Below are 20,381 nucleotides of genomic sequence, written 5' to 3'. Positions count from 1 at the left end.
CAACCCCACTAATGCTGCTTTAATATGATAGACTGTAATGGTTTCCAAAGGCTTATGGCAGAAAGTTGTGGGGTCTTTAGTGATGTCAGTGAGGATGTTAAAAAAACCAGAAATATTTTTTTCTTATCATTAGAGATGGCCAAAATGATTCAAGTTTTGGGCAAAGGTTCAAGGAAGTTCTTATTTTACCAGAAACAAACCCATTCCCAAAGAGTTCTTAAGGTTCGAAAAAGGGTAGCATTTTTCCTGTTGTTTTAAAAATAATAATTTTTCCCACCTCTGCATAAATTATTCCTCATCTTACTTCTCTGGAAATTCTTCCTCTCACAAACCTGCCATGCTGCTTTTCCTTTTATCTTAGAAGGTAATCAGAGAAGAAAACTTTCTATTTTGATGTAAGGCTAGGGTGTCCTTCAGTATTCTTTCATTTAGAGTTAGTCCGAACTTGTTATAGCCATCCCATGGGAAATTTTGACATTTCAATATTTCCCGTGAAATGAAATTTTCAAGAACAATTTGTTTTCAGTCAGTCAAAAAGTTCTGTTTTGATAAAACTGAAACATATATATCTGATTTTGACTTTTTTTATTATATTATGGTTTATAATATAATATCAAACAAAATAAATTTGTAAACAATAAGCTAAGAAACAAAAAATTGAAAATATTGCATTGCACCCTTCTTGAAACAGTTTAAATTTTTTTTAATGAAATTTTGTCAAAATTGACATATTCCCACAGCATGTTTTACATTTGTTTTGTTTTTTTTTTTTAAAGGCATATTCTGAGGGAAAAGCTTTCCATCAGAAAATTTTGGACCTGCTCTACTTTCACTGTAATTTAGGGCCACTCTACTTATGCTTTTCATAATATGCATCTTTACTCCCTATGAGTAAATAACATTTGCTACTGCATAAGGGCTTGAGCCTGCAAGCTGTTGAGCACTTACTGAAAAAGGCTGAGTGTCATCAATTGACTTCAGCTGTACTCTAATGTCCAGAGCCCAGTTCTGTAAAGCGCTGAGCACTCATCTCCAGTGTTAGCACAATCCAGCAGCTGCTAACACAATCACTCTGCGCAGCTCCAGACTCATTTTGCAGTGTGGCTGCTCTCACCTGAGCTAGGCTTACTCATGAGAAGTTAACTCACGTAGCTAAGTTAACTCAACAGTGTGGATATCGCCTATTTTACATGATAAAGAATGTGCTCATGCATTCCTTAATCATTCAGATCTTCCACGACCATCAGTTTGATTTCAGTCATTGTATGGTTTTCTCCATTATACTTCTGTTTTTAATTTTTTATGAGTATGCCCCATGTATGTCTAATCTGTATTCTCGTGTATTAATTATACAGCACCACAGATGTGAATTATTCTTTACAGGCAGGTATAAAATACAGGTCTTTGCTCCTGAACAGCTTACATTCTACATTGTCAACTACATTCATTCACCCAAATTGTGCTTTCAGTGACACCTGTGCAACCCCTTGTTGCTGGCGGCTACACAGATGTAAACGACTAGAAATTGTACCACTCTAGGGAATAGAGGGTTACATTCCATTCCATTCCACCCCACCAAAGTCAGAGCAATTTCCAAAAGGTATAACCTAGCAGTCACGTAAACAGCAATTTTTGGATTGGGGCATTTGGAACACCTTATTGGCCAAAGGGGGAAAATATTGTGGACACTAAACATCAATTTAAATTGAAAGGGGGGAGGGATAGCTCAGTGGCCTGCTAAAGCCAGGGTTGTGAGCTTAATCCTTGAGGGGGCCATTTAGGGATCTGCAGCAACAATCTGTCTGAAGATTGGTCCTGCCTTTAGCAGGGGGTTGGACTACATGATCTCCTGAGGTCCCTTTGAACCATGATATTCTAGGATCTTAATGATCCTATAAGACCTTCCATTCACTATAGTCTCATTTGAAAATGTTCCTTTTATTAAAAATGTATTATTTCAAATGTATGGGTACTGTGGTTAGCTTCATAATACTGACGGTAGCTGTTATAACATGGCTTTACTTAGAGAACTATATTCTGACATCAGACACTTATCTTCATTAGCAATATAAATATTTAAAATGATAGTGTGTCAAATATACTTCAGCCATGAATATATAAATATATCATGAAATGTGATTCAGTCATGAAAAATGTTGTCCATTAGCTGGTAGATATAGGTGTCTACATGGAGTTTTGTACTGAGATCAGCTCCCCAAGCTTTCATGCATAATGAATGCAACCAGGGCACACAATGGGGTGCCATAAAAGATGGATATTAAGAACAGTTTACGCACTGATATATTGAAAAGTTTTCTTGTAACTTTGCAATAAACAAAACTGTGCTATCGTGCTAATGAAAAAGCAGAGTTTTTCTTTGGGCGTTCAATCGAAATGGACGTTCTCAGAGTGTCCAAAGAATTCTCCATCCGGATGGACTCTGATTTGTTGCATATCCTAGGCAGGCAGCATTTGTAGAGTTCCCTGGATTTCTTTCTGAAATGCTTGCCTACAATGACATACAATACCGGGTTAAGGCAGCTGTTGCTATAAGCACAGTATGTAGCTACCTGGGCCACCAAGTCACTGATCTCTTTAGTAATGCAGTCAGAAAAGATGCCTACCTGAATTAGTATGTCAATGAATGTGGTGGTCTGGAAAGGAAGCCAGCAAATGATAAACAGCAAAAGGACAGCAAGGACCAAGATGGTGGCTCTCTTCTCAGTCTGGATTTCTGTGAGTCTTTGTACTTTGTTTTCTCGTAAGGCTTTGATTATTTGAATAGTACAATAGGTAATTACACAGAGTGGGATCAAAAAGCCCACAGTATTCAGCAAAATGTGTGTTGCAATTGTCCAGTGTGTGGATGGATAATGAAGAATGCAGGCTCTGCCCTTGATTTCTTCCACATAACTGACAGACCTGAACACTAGAACAGGAGAACATATGAGCAATGCAGACACCCAGATGATAAGACTGTTCCATTTGGCCCATGTACCTCGTCGCATACGTCCAAGAGACATGGTTTTCACCAGGGCCAGGTAACGATCGATGCTCACCATCATCAAAAAATAAATGCTAGAATATAAGTTCATGTAAATGATTGCATTGACAGCCTTGCAAAGGAAAGTGCCAAAAGGCCACTTAAACTGATTAGCGATATTAATGGCCCAGAAAGGTAAACCGCAAACTAACATCAAGTCAGCAACTGCCAGATTTGCCAGGTAAATTTCAGCCACCGTGCAGCGACTTTTGTGGAAACACAAAACGCTGAGGACGAAGCCATTCTCTAACACTCCTAGGACAAAAATGACCCAGAGGAACATAGGCTGAAATGTATATAACCAATCCCAGGCATCCAAAATAATACAAGTAGAGCTGCTGCTGTTTTCTGATGTGTTGTGTGAAAAAGACTGATTGATTCCAAGCTTCCAGGTAGTCATACCACTGGAAATATTTTCTGCTGTGATGGAATCCATTTGTCTGCTGGAAAATAAAATGTGAAATAAGATAACTGTTTATACTCCCTAGGATCATGTCGTTTAATAGAATACAGACTGACAATTAATTGTATATAGCATGTGGTTTACCCTCTTACAGATACTGCATACCAGCAAAGGCTTTGAGACAGTAACCACAGGAGCATCCCAAGTCGACCTCATTCAAGTGACTGAAAACAGAAGAGGTGAAATGGTGGCATATGTGGGGGGGGGGCTGTGGTTTGGGGTGACTGAGGCTAGGACAAAATGTTTTTATGGATCATTAATTCTATCAATATAAACTAGAGCATTTTTGATACCTTGAGTGGACTGTTGGTTTCCTTCAAGGTTTATCTTTTTGTTGTGTTAAGTGTAGTCTCCTATAGGACAGACTTGTATTCTCTCTCTCTCTCTCTCGATAGTTTTATGATGTGCAGGTGTTGTGTTTATGGCATCTCGCTTGTTATTTTATACACTTCCTTGAAAAGTGGTGATTTGGTTTCTACAGGACATGATGATCCTTTCCCCCTCTTTCTTTAATGGTTTTAAGACTATAGTGATGGAATGAATGTTGTCAGCAGCTAAGCACCACATTTTCGAAAGCAACCACTTAATGTGCAACTGCGATTTTGGACAGGTAAATTTTTGAGTGCAAAACCTGCATCTGCCAGCAAATTGCGTTGTTTGCTTTCCAATGGCTGGATTCACATGCCTATTTTTTGCATCTATAATACCCTGCCTTATCCACAGAGTGTATGAACATTACAGCCCCAGCAAGAGAGTCATGCTTTTAGTCTGGAGGACCCTGTTTCAATTTCTGGTCTGATGGCCAAGATAGTGTCTGTTACATAAGTTCGGGCCTGTCCAGGATTTCTGTGGGACAATTTTTATGCCAGGTGACAACTTCTTAGAGAACATGGTCCTGTATTGTTAATATTACACAGCTTGGAATTCCTTCATGTTTCAGGGGAAGCACTTTAGAGGCACTAATGTCAGTTAGGTGCCTAAATTCTGTTGAGTTCAAATGGAAATTGGGTTTCTAGCTGCCACTCTGGGCCTTTGAAAATCTGCCCTTTGCTTGTTACTATTATATTCATAGATTTCAAGGCTAGCAGGGACCATTGTGATCATCTTGTCTGACATCCTGCATAACACAGGCCATAGAACTTCCCCAAAATCTTTTAGCCAAACATCCCACTGAGATTTAAAAATTGTCAGTGATGAATATTCCACCACTACCCTTGATAAATTGTTCCAATAGTTAATTACTCTCACTGTGAAAAATATATGCCTTATTTCCAGTCTGAATTTGTCTAGCTTCCAACATCCAGCCACTGGATCGTGTTATACCTTTCTCTCCTAGACTGAAGAGCCCAGTGTCCGATATTTGTTCCCCATGTAGGTTATAGACTGCTTTCAAGTCACCCCTTAGTCTTCTCTTCGTTAAGCTAAATAGAGTGAGCTCCTTGAGTCTATCACTATAAGGCATCTTTTCTAATCCTTTAATCATTCTTGTGGCTCTTGTTTGAACCCTCCCCATATGTTCAACATGCTCTGGAATAGTGGACACCAGAGCTGGATACAATTTTCCAGCAGTGGTTGCACCAGTGCCAAATACAGATGTAAAATAACCTCTTTACTCCTACTAAAGATTCCCCTGTTTATGCACCCAAGAGCATACTGTGATATTTTTAAACTGTAAATACAGTCTTCCAGGGTATTAGTGTAGCTGTCAAGACTGAGTGACAGGTGTGGAACTTGCCTTATGCCAAGTCTTTAAAATTCCATAACTTTTATTATAGTTTTATTGGCAGCTGTTTCAAATGTATTTGTAATCAGGGTAGTTGTCTGATACAGCTGGTAACTTGACAGCAAAAGAACAACTTTAGATCTCATTGAAGGGCACTACTGTCTATTATGCAAATATAAGCTGTGCTCCGGTTACTACCTTTGCTAGCTGACAGCTGGAAATGTACATAAAAACATACTTGCTGGAAGCAGGATTACCACAAAACTGTCATTAATTTATTATTACTGTAGTATCTTAGAACCCCCATCAAGATCAGGATTCTTTTGTGCAAGGTGTTGTAAAGGCAGGTAACAAAGAAGATAATCTCTGCCCCAGAGAGTTTATAATATAGATGTCAGATAGGGCAGGGCAGGACAGGGGAATGAAACAGACAGAGGGGCTGGGAAGATGAGGTAACTTTAAAAGGAACAGAGTTTAGCAGACAAGTAGATATCATGGTCATTTAGGGTGACCAGACAGCAAATGTAAAAAATTGGGACGGGGTGGGGAATAATAGGAGCCTATATAAGAAAAAGCTCCAAGTATCAGGACTGTCCCTACAAAATCGGGACATCTGGTCACCCTATGGTCATTTGTGTATCCATCCCCCATGAGCAAGATAAAGTTCAGTATCCATTAAGTTGTATGGTGAGTGCAGTGTTCTCAACTGTCCCAGGATTCATGTTGTCCAAAATATAACACCTCCTCATACCTATATCTAAACTCAGGAGCATATCCCCATCCTCTGACATCATCACTGGCTCTCTGTCCTTGTCAGAACCCATTCAAACAACCTCCCTCATTGTCTTCAAATTCCTGCCTGGTTTTGGCCCCTTGCCCAATTTACTATTATCTGAAGAATTAGCGGCATGTCACAGTGAGTTACACTGTGACCGAAGGTCTTGGGGACGCCTTGATTTTTGGAGCTATTTGGAACAATTAATTTGGATTTACTTACTATAATTTAAAAACAAACACACTTATACCAGGAGTTTTATGCGTAACATTGTACTTCTTTTGATTGCAGCCTTTCCCCCCGCCCTTAGTTTGTTGCTCATTGTCTTATATTGTAAAAGCTGCTTGGTGCCAGGATCATGTCTTTGTGTGAACTCCCTTTATGCAGTACAGGCATAATGTTAAGGCTCCAGGATCGTGCCATCCACCATTCTAAGCAACATCATCCCTGCAAACTCCTCCACACCAGCAAAAGGGCTCCCACCAAATTTCTCTCTCCTGCTCTATTCAGCCCCCTCCTGCAAAATGCTGCAGTCACTGAGCAAAAGTCCAGTGTTGGCAGTGGCAATCTCTCACTCAGTTTCATACAACACCAGTATCAGGACACCAGTGCTAATAAGCTAAATATCTGAGAGCTCTGAGGATGTGATAGGTCCACATAATGTGTTGCAAATAACTTTGCTTTACTCCCTCTTCCAGTAGCACTTACAGATTTATGCCATAAATGTACTCGTCAGACGGGTGGACGACTTCCAATCAATTGATCATTCCTGAACAGAAGTTCTGCTGGATGCTGCAATTAAACAGAAGCTGTTTATCTTCATATTAGTAACATAAAAGGTTCTGACTTGGTGAAGAGCATTATAAGAGTCCTTTATTTTGTGCTCTGTGGTTGGACATATGCACATATTTAAAAGCCATTCATTTGCAATTCAAAGAAAGTTCATAAAGGTTGTGACATTGCTTGGCAATTTCTTATTCCTTCTTATAATTATGACTAGCAGAAGAAGAATACCCCACTGCAGAATGTTAATTTTACAGTGAATAGCAGCACACCAAGGAGAGAGTACATGTTTTAGGATATTCCTCCCTTACCTCACCTCTTTGGGATTACATTTTTAGAAGGGAAGCATTTACAAAGACAATTCTGTAAAATAAAGTAAATAGTGGCATTGTAGCCTATGCAATGACTGTGATTTTGTTTTCTGTGTACTGGACTCCTCATACTTTAAAAGTCTACTTGAGTTAACTAGCTACTATTTTGTGTTCAGCTGAGATCAATCATAGAATATCAAGGTTGGATGGGACCTTAGGAGATCATCTAGTCCAACACCCTGCTCGAAGCAGGACCAATCCCTAGACAGATTTTTGCCCCAAATGGCCCCCTCAAGGATTGAGCTCACAACCCTGGGTTTAGCAGGCCAATTCTTAAACCACTGGGCTATCCCCTCCACCTGTTACAATGGAGATACTATGTGTGAAATTCTATCTCACCTCAGAACCCTAATCCACAGGCTACTTTGAGGCAGGTTTCTCTCCTGCACAAGATATTGAGAGAGCCAAGCTCAAGTCCTGCCCCACAACACATCAGGCAGAGTGGGGATTTGAACCTAAATCTTCCAGATTTTAACTGAGTGCTTTAGTTACTGGGCCATAGGTACCATTTCCTCCAGCATCTATATTTTGTATATGTCCTGATCAGGTAGGCATGTTCTTAGGCAGCCTCTAAGCACCCCTACCCAACAGGACCCCCAAGGTGAGATATATGAGGGAACATCTAGCTTGTGAATCCAGCTGCAGCTTAGATATGAGTTAGGTGTCAAGCTGCTCTTAGTGCATGCAAGCTTTGTGCATGTCCAGTGACAGAAATTTAGGCACCATGGGGAATTTAGTGGTGGAAACTTGGGCGCCCAGGGACTTCAGGTACCTCCAGGGCTAGGTAGCAACTAAGTGGCGGTTTTGTGAATGCCAGTGGTGCCTAAATGTCAATTATAGGCAACTAATGTGAAAGGTGCCTACATCCCCCTGTGAATCCAGCATTAGCTGATTCATCCAAAATTCTGCTAGAGATGCCCAGGCAGTCACCAGTGAGCTTTGCTGCAACAAGCTTGAAATGAATGCAGTACGCTTCCCTCAGCGACCAACCAGTTCTATTAGCCTGTGTGGAGTGGAACCATGAGCCAACCCTCATTCTCAGCCTGGTCCATAACCTTCTGAACTCAATGGAAAGACTCCCATTGACCTCAGTGGGGGTTGCATCAAGCTGCATCTTCTTCTGTGCCTTCTTTGAGTTACCTAGGGCTGAAGCAACCAAAGTCTAGGTTCCCAGTGAGGATTCTGGCCAATCCCTGAATTGAGCCCAAAGATAGAGGAGCATCTTGCATTCTACCTTACCTCTCCCATCTGTGAGCATCCATGCAGCAGTTAGGCAGAATCTGGTGCAATCTTAGATATAAAGCTTTGGAGATGAAAAGCACTTTGTAAGAATCAAATATTGGTATAGATGTGGGAGTAATTTATGAATGAATTCATGAATACTGCATAAACCAGGATTTTAAGATCAATTTAGGTAATATATTTAAATGCTGCAACATGTTATGCAACATGTTCTCTGTAGTGTAGACGAGCACTCATTTGATTTTACTACTTGTTTATATCATGCATTTACTGAACGATCCATGGTTTATACAGCTGTGGAAATGGTAAATGTCCTTAAGCCATGGTTTTCAAACATTTACAGTGACATCACATGACCATTAACGTATTTATCATAAATTATGTAACAATAAATAATAGTTACATGTTTACACGCAGGGTGTAAATATTGACCAGGCAGGATACAGAAAGGTTAAAATCCAAGACAGTGCCTTTCCAAGGATGGGTTGGTTTCATTTCTTTGTTTAAACACTGTCCAATGCTAGAAAACCATCACAAGTAAATATAAATGGCTAGGGAACCTCAGTTAAAGTAACCTGGCAAACAGCTCAGGATTTGGCTCAGAGAATCTGATGTTCATCTCGCCTCTGCTGTGGTGCAGATTATTTGCACAGTTCTCTGTGTAGCTCATCTCTCATAGGCATTAACAGTAATTGCTTTCTTTGCTCTGAAGTCACTCTTCAAATTTCAGACTGAGGAACTACTGGAATTTAATTGTTGAATATAATCCACTATTTCTAGAGCACTTAAAGTCTCTAGTCTCCTAGGGCCTCTCGGATTTTGTAAAATATATGCATATCCTGAAATGGCTGTTTGCTTACATCGGCTAGAGATTTAGGGCTGAGCTGCCTCACCACAGACTTCCCTAACTCAAGCAACAGATAGATATTCCTTGCCTTTGATGCCATGTGGTGGGGTGTAAACACCACTGAGGTGAACAAAGGGTTAACAGGAGTCTTAGAACTCAATTAACCCCCTTTTCTCCAAATGGAGGATGTGTCAGGCTTGATTTGTTATCAGACCCAGCTGGGGCAAAGCTAAGCAAAGCTAAGCTTTCTACATAAAGGAAGGAAGTGAAAGCTATAGGGAAGGCTAGAAGGGGAATAGGTTGGAGTTTCCCGTCACTCTGGGAAAGGAATTATGGGGAAACTGTAGGAGAGGAGCTAGCCCCACTGGTAGGCCCTGTGAAAAGGGCCCCAGGGAAGTAGCCCAAGTAGTTGGTTTTCTAGATCTGGAACAGGGATCTTGGGAGATCCTGGCAGGACTAAAAGTTCAAGTCAGACTTGGTGGAGATGACTTTAGTTTGGTTTGTTTGGGGTTTTCTGTGCCCTGTTGGGAGATACAAGGAGGAATCCTAGGAGTCTGCTGCTTTGTGAGGAAAAGTGGAACTGCAGAGGAGCCCTGGATGGGAATAAGATGCTCTGTTAATAGTTAGAGTTGTGTGGGACACTGATACCCTGCAAGGAGTAAGACTTTAAGGTGATCTGGCTAGGGGGCTGAGTCACCAAACAAAGTGGACCACGGAGGGCCAAAGTGGCTGTTGGCAGGGACACCAGATGCGTAGAGCTTACTGTGCCATGCCCCATCATGTGGAGGTGTGTTGGCCAGTAAGTCACTCTTCTACATGCCACCTGTGCAAATATGAATAACTTCCATCCCCCCTCACCTGTAACTAGAGAAGGAAGAGACTGTATTATTAAAGTAAAAATGCCCATTGCTTGACAATGCTGCCTTGCACTAACTAGGTGTGTCACAGCTAAATTGCTATCATCTCAGACTTGGGTCTATTGAGAACTAATGGTAATTGATAAAAAATGTTCTGTGTTTGTATAGAGCCTAACACAATGAGACTCTAATCCATGACTGAAGGATTCCTAAGCACTACTGTACTACACATAATAAAAAAATAGTACAAATGAGAGCGCACCTTCTGCTGTGGAAGCTCATAACATTATTTACTAATTTGGAGCCCAGTCCTGCAGTGCAGCTTATGCAGGTGGTCCTCTTTGCCCATGCAGTGAAGTCAGTGGGGTTCTAGGACAGCACGGGAGTCTGCTAACATATAACTCATTGCAAGGTGGAGGCTTTTAAATATACTTTAGGAATATTTTGTTCCATGGTGAAAAGAGAACAGTGGCCAAGTGATCTTGTTTGTGTGTAAATTATTGCCTTTCATGACCTCTTAGTATTGAGACCAGTGAAGGAATCACTGATAGCTCTTTAAGACTTTGGTCCAAATTCAGCACTGACATAACTTCACTAGAGATAACAAAGTGTCAGCTTGGTCCATTGATTTCTTCCCTTCTGCTTCTCTGTTGTCAAGACCTGAACAGGATCGGCTGTATCATTGCCAACACTGTAATGTGAGGTGCAGTCATAACATCCTGAGCAAACTCAGCTTCTCTGCTCCAACCGTCTCTGTATTTTCAGTCATACAAGATATCTGACTTCCTGTTTGACACCATGGATTAAATTTATGGTGAGCATAAATTGAGCATATACCTCTGAACTAAATGGAATGACTACTACTTGTAAGGGAAGGCATCGCTTGACTTAAAATGACTGGAGATGTTAATGTACTGGATTTTGTCAACACAGTAGTGTTATCTCTGGAATCTACTCATGACTCTGAGTTCTGCATTGCCTCAAAATGGTAAAAACACAGCATGGAAATATCTGTAATTAGTTAGCTTCAGGCTCCATTCAGGAAACCTAAGATAAGCTTTCTTGTCTCAGTCCTTATGTGGACAAAACTCCCACTGACTTCTGCAAGTTTGTGGTTAATCAATATGTACATCTCCCACTCACCTAAGCCTTTACCAGCTCTACCACATTCCATCTGCTGGACGATTATCATTGCAGTAGTGCCTCCAAGCCTCTAGTTATGAATCAGGACCGCATTTGCACTGTACAAACATTGAAGAAAAAGATGGTGCCTGCCCAAAGAGTTTGTAATTGAAGTATAAGACAAGAACCAGCAGGTGGATACAGACAGAAGGGAGAGCACAAGGAAAAATGAGAGAATTCTGGTCAGCATAATAGGCAGTGGTCTCAGCCCACACCAGCTAACTAACTGTTCTCAAATGAGGAAAACAGCTAATCATAGAAATGTAAGGTAGGGCTGCAAGGTACCTCAAAGTCATTAAGTCCAGCTTCCTGTACTGACACAGGACCAAGTAAACCCAGACCATCCTGACAGGTGTTTGTCCAACTGTTCTTAAAAACCTCCAATGAGGGGGATTCTACAATCTACTCCAGAGCTCAATTACCCTTATAGTTAGAAAGCTTTTCCTAATATTTTCATCTAAATCTCCCTTGCTGCAGATTAAGCCCCTTACTTGTTGTCCTACCTTCAGTGGACATGAAGAACAATTGATCACCCATCATCTTTATTACAGCCCTTAACATATTTGAAGATTGTGATCAGGACTCCCCCACCATCTTTTCTCAAGACTAAACATGCCCATTTTTTAATCTTTCCTCATAAGTCAGGTTTTCTAAACTTTTTATCTTTTTATATTATTATTATTACTTTCCTCCAGATTCTGACCAATTTGTCCATATCTGTCCTAAAGTGTGGCCCCCAGAGTTGGACACAGTACTCCAGCTTAGGCCAGTGCCAAGTAGGGAGGGACAATTTAGCTCCCATGTAAATACCAATCCTGTTAATACCCCAGAATCTTTGTCTTTTTTGCAACTGTATCACTGTGATGGTATCCAGGGTCAAGAGGCAACTCCCCATTACCTGCCCTTAATGTGAAGTGGTCTTGTCTGTACCTGCTGCTCAACTCCCTGAAACTAACAATGCAAGCACTAATATTCAGGCCTCTCCAGATCTTGCTCTCTCAGTGCAAGCTAGTGACAGTGACATTGACCCCCAGAGTCCTCAAGTGCACTCCCTGCAGTGCCCAGACCCTAGCCATGGACACTCACAGAAATTACCAGGTTTGCTATCCCCAAGGGGATCATGTACAAACTAGCTTGTATGATTCAGTTGAGGATTGACTCCCTCAGAACATCCCAGCACTGAGATACATTCATAGTGAAAACAATCATACATTTATTAAAAACTATGATTTAAGAGCTAGTGAGTAAGGATAATAATAGAAACAGAAATGGTTACATATAGAACAAAATATAACATACTTCCTAGAATGCAAATTTAATGTTAACAGGCTAAATCCCTGTCTAAAGCAACATTAGATGGGATAAACTATCTCCCACTGGCTGGGATCCCTCTTTTGTGAATGCAAAAAGTGCTGTCCTTTTTCCTTCATTGGTGAAGGAAGCCAAGGTGTCCTCTTGCCTCTCTTTATACCCTCAAAATTTATTGTTGGTCCCCAGTCAGGATGACCAGTCCCCCCGCCTGGGGTTTGTTTGCTGGCATGCTGATTTCATGCTGGCTTCACATTCTCATGCTGATTTTGTATGAAAATAGGACTTCCGTTGTTTTGGCTTACAATGTTCAACTTATATGTGAACCAAAGCAACAGGGAAATATACCTCCCTTTGTCTGGCAAAAAACCATTTGTCAACCCTGCATTAATTTAGATTTTAAAACATTTTCCTATGTGTGTGTGTCTGTCTTAGATCTCCACAACTTCTTATGTGGTATTTGTACATATATTTGCACAATGCTATCAATGATCAGTGTGATCCGGGCTTTCATTTAAGATCTCACATGGCATGCATCATAGATAAATATTATGAAAGCAGTGTGCTAGGTGCAGTGAGTTTGTCAGGCCTGTTAGAAGTTGCTGTGATAGAATAGTGAATCTTTTTCCAGTTGGCACTGAGCAGTTCTTAGGGTCACATTCACATTGATGACTCAAATTCAGTGTGTGATGCATTATAACCTACAGTTATTTTTCACTAATACTATTACCTAGCCAGTTATTCCCCATGTTGTAGCAGTGCGTTTGATTTTCCCTTCCTAAGTGAAGTACTTTGCATTTGTCTTTATTGAATTTCATCTTGTTGATTTCAGACCAATTCTCCAATTTGTCAAGGTCATTTTGAATTATAATCCTCTCTTCCAAAGTGCTTGCAACCATTCCCAGCATAATGTCATCTGAAAATTTTCTAAGCATACTCTCTACTCTATTATTCAAGCTATTAATGAAAATATTGAATAGTACTGGATTTAGAACTGACTCCTGTGGGACCCCAGTAGAAACGCCCTCCCAGTTTGATAGTAAACCATTGATAGCTACTCTTTCAGTATGATCTTTCAACCAGTTGTGCGCTCACTCTATAGTAATTTCATCTAAACCATATTTCCCTAGCTTGCTTATGGAAATGGCATATGGAACTGTGTCAAAAGTCTTACTAAAATCAAGATATATCCCAATTACTACTAACCTCATATTCATTAGGCCAGTAACCCTATCAAAGAAGGAAATTAGGGTGGTTTGGCATGATTTATTCTTGATAAATCCATGCTGGCTATTCTTTATAACCCTATTATTGTCTAAGTGCTTAAGATTCATTGTTTAATGATTTCTTCCAATATCTTTCCTGGTATCTACATTAGGCTGACTGATCTGTAATTTCTTGGGTTATCTGTGTTCCCCCTTTCAGAATAGGTACTACATTTTCCCTTTTCCAATCCTCTGGGACCTCACCCGTCCTCCATGAGTTCTAAAAGATAATTGCTAATTGTTCTGAGATTGCTTCCTAGTTTAAGTACCCTGGGATGAAGTTGATCAGGTCCTGCCACCTTGAATACATCTAATATATCTAAATATACTTTAACCTGATCTTTCAGATGTGGTAGCTCTTGTCCTATAAGTTGCTGCTTATGTCTATTACATACCAATAACAATGGTCTGATTGTCATTTCTCTTACAACAGCTTTACACTTGTGTAACTTTGTTAAATTCCCTGGCATGTCCCCTAACTTACACCAGTGTAAGAGAGAGAAGAACCAGTCGTGGTGTGCCTTACCACACCTATGTGTCATTCTTCTTCCTACCGTAGTCCATGGCAAAACTTCTATGGATTTCCCTGAGAGAAGGACCGGCCATACAATTTTAGTATGGAATATAGTTGCCCACAAGTCTCACTTATATATTTGAATAGGAAGCATTGCTCTCGTCTGATGATAGCTACAACAATTAACCAGGAAGTGGAACTTCCCACCATCTCTGTAAGTTTTCCATCCAGTGTGGTGCTTTTCTACAGTTCATGGCCATTCACAATGAATTTGGCATAGTTGTTAACATATTATGGTTCAATTATTTAGTCATTTGTGTCTTAATAAGGGATGGGTTCTGCTGTAATATTCAATGTGAGTTCAGTGCATGGTAGGTACCATGTCCAGAGTGAGCCTATCTGGAGTATACACTGTATTTTACATTTACACAGGAGCTACAAAGGGCCAAACCAGTGTTCTGTGTATCCCAGATACATGCGGCTAGTTTTACAATACAGATGATTGCCATGGGCAACAAAATACTAGGGGCAGGAGGAAAATGTGGTTCGCAGCTGTTTATTATTCTGTGAATAACTGCAGGCTCCGAAGGGCAGCGCAAAAGCCCTAAGTATGTGCTTAGATCTTAGTTTCAAGACAAATGTAGAGCAGAGATATCAATACTGATGCAAAAACAATATTAATAAAATCATATCTATATTTAATAGCAGTTTATTAAACTTGCTTGTGTCTTAACTGAAGCTTACAATATATTTATCATTTCTTTCATACATACAGTGCTTGGATAAAAGTATGTCAGATGCAGGTATTTTTGTTTGTTTAATTATATCAAATATTCAAGCTAACCAAAGGAATTTTAGGAGGCTTCTAACTTATGTCCCAAGGACGAGCGAATATCCGGGAAGATAAATATGGCTTTACAGACATGAAATGTTTATTACCTCCAAGTCTTTCTACATTGACCTTGGAATGCAGTTTTATAACTTCTATTTTGCTTTAATATTCTGTACTATTTGCTTTTATACTATGTAGGGTAGGGATAGGGTCCAGAGTGATCTAGACCTGTAGCTCTCAAACTTTTGTACTGGTGACCCCTTTCACACAGCAAGCCTCTGAGTGTGACCCCCCCCCTTATGCATTAAAAACGCTTTTATATATTTAACACCATTATAAATGCTGGAGGCAAAGCAGAGTTTGGGGTGAAGGTTGACAGCTCGCGATCCCCTATGTAATAATCTCATGACCCCCAGTTTGAGAACCCCTGACCTAGACAAATTGGAGGATTGGGCCAAAAGAAATCTGATGAAGTTCAACAAGGACAAGAGTCCTGCACTTAGGACGGAAGAATCCCATGCACTGCTGCAGGCTGGGGACCTACTGGCTAATGGGCAGTTCTGCAGAAAAGGATCTGTGGATTACAGCGGAGGAGAAGCTGGATATGAGTCAACAGTGTGCCCTTGTTACCAAGAAGACTAATGGCATATTGGGTTGCATTAGTAGGAGCATTGCCAGCAGATCGAGGGAAGTGATTATTCCCCTCTGTTCGGCACTGGTGAGGCCACATCTGGAGTACTGCATCCAGTTTTTGGCCTCCCACTACAGAAAGGATGTGGACAAATGGGACAGAGTCCAGTGGAGGGCAAAGAAAATGATTAGGGGGCAGGGGCACATGACTTATGAGGAGAGGCTGAGGGAACTGGGCTTATTTAGTCTGCAGAAGAGAAGAGTGAGGGGGGATTTGATAGATGACTTCAGCTACCTGAAAGGGGATTCCAAAAAGGATGGAGCTAGGCTGTCAGAGGTGGCAGATGACAGAACAGGAGCAATAGTCTCAAATTGCAGTGGAGGAGGTCTAGTTTGGCTATTAGTAAAAACTATTTCACTAGGAGGGTGGTGAAGCATTGAAATGGGTTACCTACGGAGGTGGTGGAACCTCCATCCTTAGAGGTTTAAGGTCCAGCTTGACAAAGCCCTGGCTGGGATTATTTAGTTGGTGTTGATCCTGCTTTGAGCAGGAGGTTGGACTAGATGACCTCCTGAGATCTCTTCCAACCCTAATCTTCTATGAATCTATGATTCATTATTGCAATTCATGCTTTGTACAGAATATTTGAAAAGTCTATAATTACAGTTGTAAATATACTTCAAATGGTAGATTGAAAATCTAGAAACCATTTAGTCAGAAAACAAAGCAACCAATCAACCAGAGTGTCTTATCAAAGAATAGGACATATCTCCCTTTGTATAAAATACCAGATTGATACAAAGGTAATCTTTATTTCAAGAAGAAAAACCATGTAAAACATTCATGTTTTAGGAAGAGACTATATTGTGAAAGGAATGTAGGGTATATTATCAGAGTAATTAATCTAAGTAAACTTGCACAAAGCAGAAATATCCTAACTGAAATTAATTTTCTAATTGCTCTTAAAAACGACATTCAGAAAATACTCTAGGAAAAATGTGTAGTTAGAAGTGTTTTAAATCTTGTGTTTATTCCTTAAATGTTTAAATGGCAAATACTTTTGTGAAACCCACACTTTAAAATATCTTAGCTAAATGCTATGTAAATGGTAAAATGCTTTATGTACAAGGTCACCTGATGCTTTAACTGTTTACTAATATGAGATGTCTTATGAGTACAGAAATATTTATATTAATTGGGAAATTAATCATCTGGCAATGCTTAAGCAGCCCTTCACCAAACTTGTGAAGACAAGAAGAACCTCTCCAAAGACTAGTAAAAAGAAAAGACAATATTTCTTTGACCATTTAAGAATTTGAAAAGACTATTTTGAGAACTGACTTCTATAGAGGAAACAAGAGTATTTAGATTCATTTGTAACTGAATTTGAACTCCTATTAAACTCTGATGGAACTAACTGGATATCTCAGAAAATGGATTGAATAAAAAGAAAGAGTTAAGTTATCTGATGCTTCCAGCCACAAGAACAAAGGCAATTAAAGAACTGTTGTCTTGATTCGGCCAACTGCGTATTTAGGAGCTGCAGGTGTCACCTAAGCCAACACAGAAGACATGAAGCCAATGAAAGAGTGACAGCAACCAACTTTGAATCTAAACAGGCCTGAAATAGGAGCATTTTCATAATTTTATGGAAATAGGAAGAAAGAGAGCAAAAAAACCCTCTGAAGTGAGCACCTTTCACACACAAGCCTCTGCCACCCTGCTTAGACAGCAAGCACGCCACAATCTTCCAGTCCATCTCTACAAGCAAGCTGCTAGATATAGGTAAGAAAACAGAGAAGACTCAGGAAGAAACCAATCCAAGAAAAATCTTCCCAAAACTTCAGTGTGGGTTGAGAAAAGAAAGTTAACTAAGACACTGACAAGGGATTACACTGAAACTTGTATAATTCTATTGGGCTATTGAAATGTGGTTGTAACTTAAAATATTAAGTTTCTCCTGATAATCACAAAGTGGTTAGACCATGTATTCCTGAAGACTAGACAGGGGCTAAACATTCCTAACCAGAGAAATAGTGGGATTTAATTGGATTTAAGATTCTTAATATTGGTTAACTGACCTATCTCAAAATAGCTCCTTAAATGGCTTCTTCTAAAATATTTTTTTTTATTTCATAGGATATACTAAAGATTGCTTACTTTACCCAACTATAAACTGGCTGGTTATTTATTAATCTACCTGCCCTGAAATAAATTATTTTTCCCTTCTGTCAACCAGGGGTGGCTCCAGGCACCAGCACGCCAAGCACGTGCCTGGGGCGGAAAGCTATGGGGGGCGCTCTGCCGGTCGCCACGAGGGCAGCAGGCAGGTCGCCTTCAGTGGCATGCATGTGGAGGGTCCGCTGGTCCCACAGCTTTGGCGGACCTCCTGCAGGTGTGCCGCCGAATCCACAGGACTGGGGACCTCCCGCAGGCAAGCCGCCGAAGGCAGCCTGCCTGCCGTGCTTGGGGTGGCAAAACACCTAGAGCCGCCCCTGCTATCAACATTCTTAATGACCTAAGGATATACTAAATAATGGATTCATAACAATTTCAGGAAACAGTATACTTTGGTTTTAATTTACCAGGAGAAAAGTGCCCCCAGAGACAGTTCATTCTCAAGTGTGTAATTTCTGTTAAAGGCTCTTCACAGACAGACATACAGAAGAGATTGTAATGGAAGTAACCAGTTTTTCATTTGTGTTTTGTTTAATGCTTTCTTTTCCTTTCTTTATTAACTATGATGATTTTGCTTGGTCTTAATTCTGGTGTCTGTAAGATATGTAAAAGAACCCCTGTGACTAAACTGGTGGAGTCACAATTCCTGAAATAGTCTTATGAATAGCCTGTATCAATCCATCTTTTGATATGCTTTTGTCAGATTTGGCAGTAAGAGAAGCAATTAGTAAAGGCTAGCATACCATTTCTTGTTTCTCAACACAGCCTCTCTCCCTGAAACTGTTTTCCTAATCAACCTTCTGCTTTTACTGGTCTCACAGCCTGTATGCAGACAGCGTATTTTCATTGTGACTGTGTATTTCCCATACAAAATGACCTCAGTTTGTGGGTTCATCTCCTTGAATCTCTTGTGTTACATGAGCCTGGCTAATATAGTCAAATATCCCCCTGAGAATACTTATTAATTTCGAAGACTTGCTCCTTTATGTAAACATTACAACTGCAGCAAATATGTTTATTGAGGGGCCATCTGAGCTATTGAAAGAAGAAAATATATACCCGACAGAAATGTTGTGATTCGAGTGAAAGGTAAAAAGAAACCTAGTTAAAAGCTGCTTTAAGTAAGGGTGGCTCATCCTGCAATGTTATGCACAGAAAAGTCTGTCTTCCACTGGTTTTATTTGTACATAGATTCCACTGTTATGCTGGCAGGCCAGAGGCCAGCTTTTGCCCATGCCGCAGGCATTAGCTAAGACCTGACTGCCTCATAAATGGAGACCAGACCAGGTCACCTGTTTGTTAGTTTTGCTCAATATACTGTAGGTATTTAGTCTTATAAAATATTTTTAGTGTTTAGACTCTATGAAATGCTGGTATGTTGCTACATGCATTAATATCTATATCCCATGTTATAAGGAAATATTTAAGTGTGTGCTTTGTAAATGTAGAGGTGTTTGCTCTGGTGAGAAGCATTACCAAGTGTGAAATACTAGTTTGCCACAGGAGATGTCCTCTCCTGACCAACAGAAGAAGGCCATAGACACCAGACAAACCACTGGGGAACATCAGAGGACAAAAGACTTTGTTGATTGCTTCCCCCTCACCATGAAGAGGAGATGTGCACATGAACTTGTCCTATTATCCTGAACTCTAGGGGTAGGCAATTAAGAAGAAATTGCATCTTTTTGGCTGCTGGAACTTTCAAGGGCCAGAGATTCCCAGGGGCTGCCTCCTGATCTGCTGTGAAGATCACTACAACTCTGTCATTCTTAGGATTTAGATGGTAACTCATTTGTATGTATGTGCTTGCTTGCTTTAACCTGTAAATAATTCTCTTATTACTTTTTCCTGTTAATTAACCTTTAGATTATTACAGGATTGGCTACAGGAAGTGTCTTTGGTATAAAATCTAGGGTACTAACTGACCTTGGGTAAGTGACTGATCTCTTGGGACTGGAAGCAACCTGAAAATGGTGTAATTGTTGGTGTAAATGACAATTTATTACTAAGTCCAGTTTGTCTGAGTGGCAAGATAGACTGGAGAGACTAAGGGGACTATCTGTGATGCCACGGTAAGGCTGTTCTAGTGATCCAGGAGTTCACATTTGTTACTGGTTTGTTGAAAGCTAATTATAGAGAGCCTTGCAGGTATGCAGCCACAGGGGTCTGGAGAGGAGAGAGGTATAGGGTGAGATGGAGAATAGAGGGTGGGCGGGGAGTTTGGGGCATGCAGGGCTGCGGTGGGGAGAGAGACCTCTCCCCTAGCCCCAAGGCTGCTGTGGTGGGAAGAGGTGCCTCTCCCCTGGTCCCAGCCCCGGAGCTACTGCAGCAGGGAGAGACACCTTTCCCCCAGCTCTGGCCCAAGTC

The 20,381-nt window shown here is 40.5% G+C and overlaps 1 protein-coding gene across 4 annotated transcripts in view; it reads right to left on the bottom strand.

Annotated features, from left to right (window-relative positions):
• Positions 1-650: 650 nt before the first annotated feature.
• The window catches only part of LOC127051764 (B2 bradykinin receptor-like), a 41,620-nt gene continuing 21,889 nt past the window's right edge, over positions 651-20,381 (bottom strand). Inside the window, exons 1-3 of one of the 4 annotated variants that reach the window (XM_050954489.1) lie at positions 8,398-8,495; positions 6,713-6,796; positions 651-3,486 (exon numbers count right to left, since the gene is read on the bottom strand). In XM_050954489.1, the coding sequence (XP_050810446.1) occupies positions 2,346-3,479 (1,134 nt within the window). In that variant the 5' untranslated portion in view covers positions 3,480-3,486; positions 6,713-6,796; positions 8,398-8,495 and the 3' untranslated portion in view covers positions 651-2,345. Of the gene's footprint in view, positions 3,487-6,712; positions 6,797-8,397; positions 8,496-20,381 lie in introns of those variants that run through there. The other 3 variants (XM_050954488.1, XM_050954490.1, XM_050954492.1) reach the window with 3 other exon arrangements.

This window comes from Gopherus flavomarginatus, chromosome 5, assembly GCF_025201925.1.
Source record: "Gopherus flavomarginatus isolate rGopFla2 chromosome 5, rGopFla2.mat.asm, whole genome shotgun sequence".
NCBI lineage: Eukaryota > Metazoa > Chordata > Testudines > Testudinidae > Gopherus > Gopherus flavomarginatus.
Note: the sequence above shows the minus strand (reverse complement) of the source record. Positions and strands in the feature narration are given on the sequence as shown.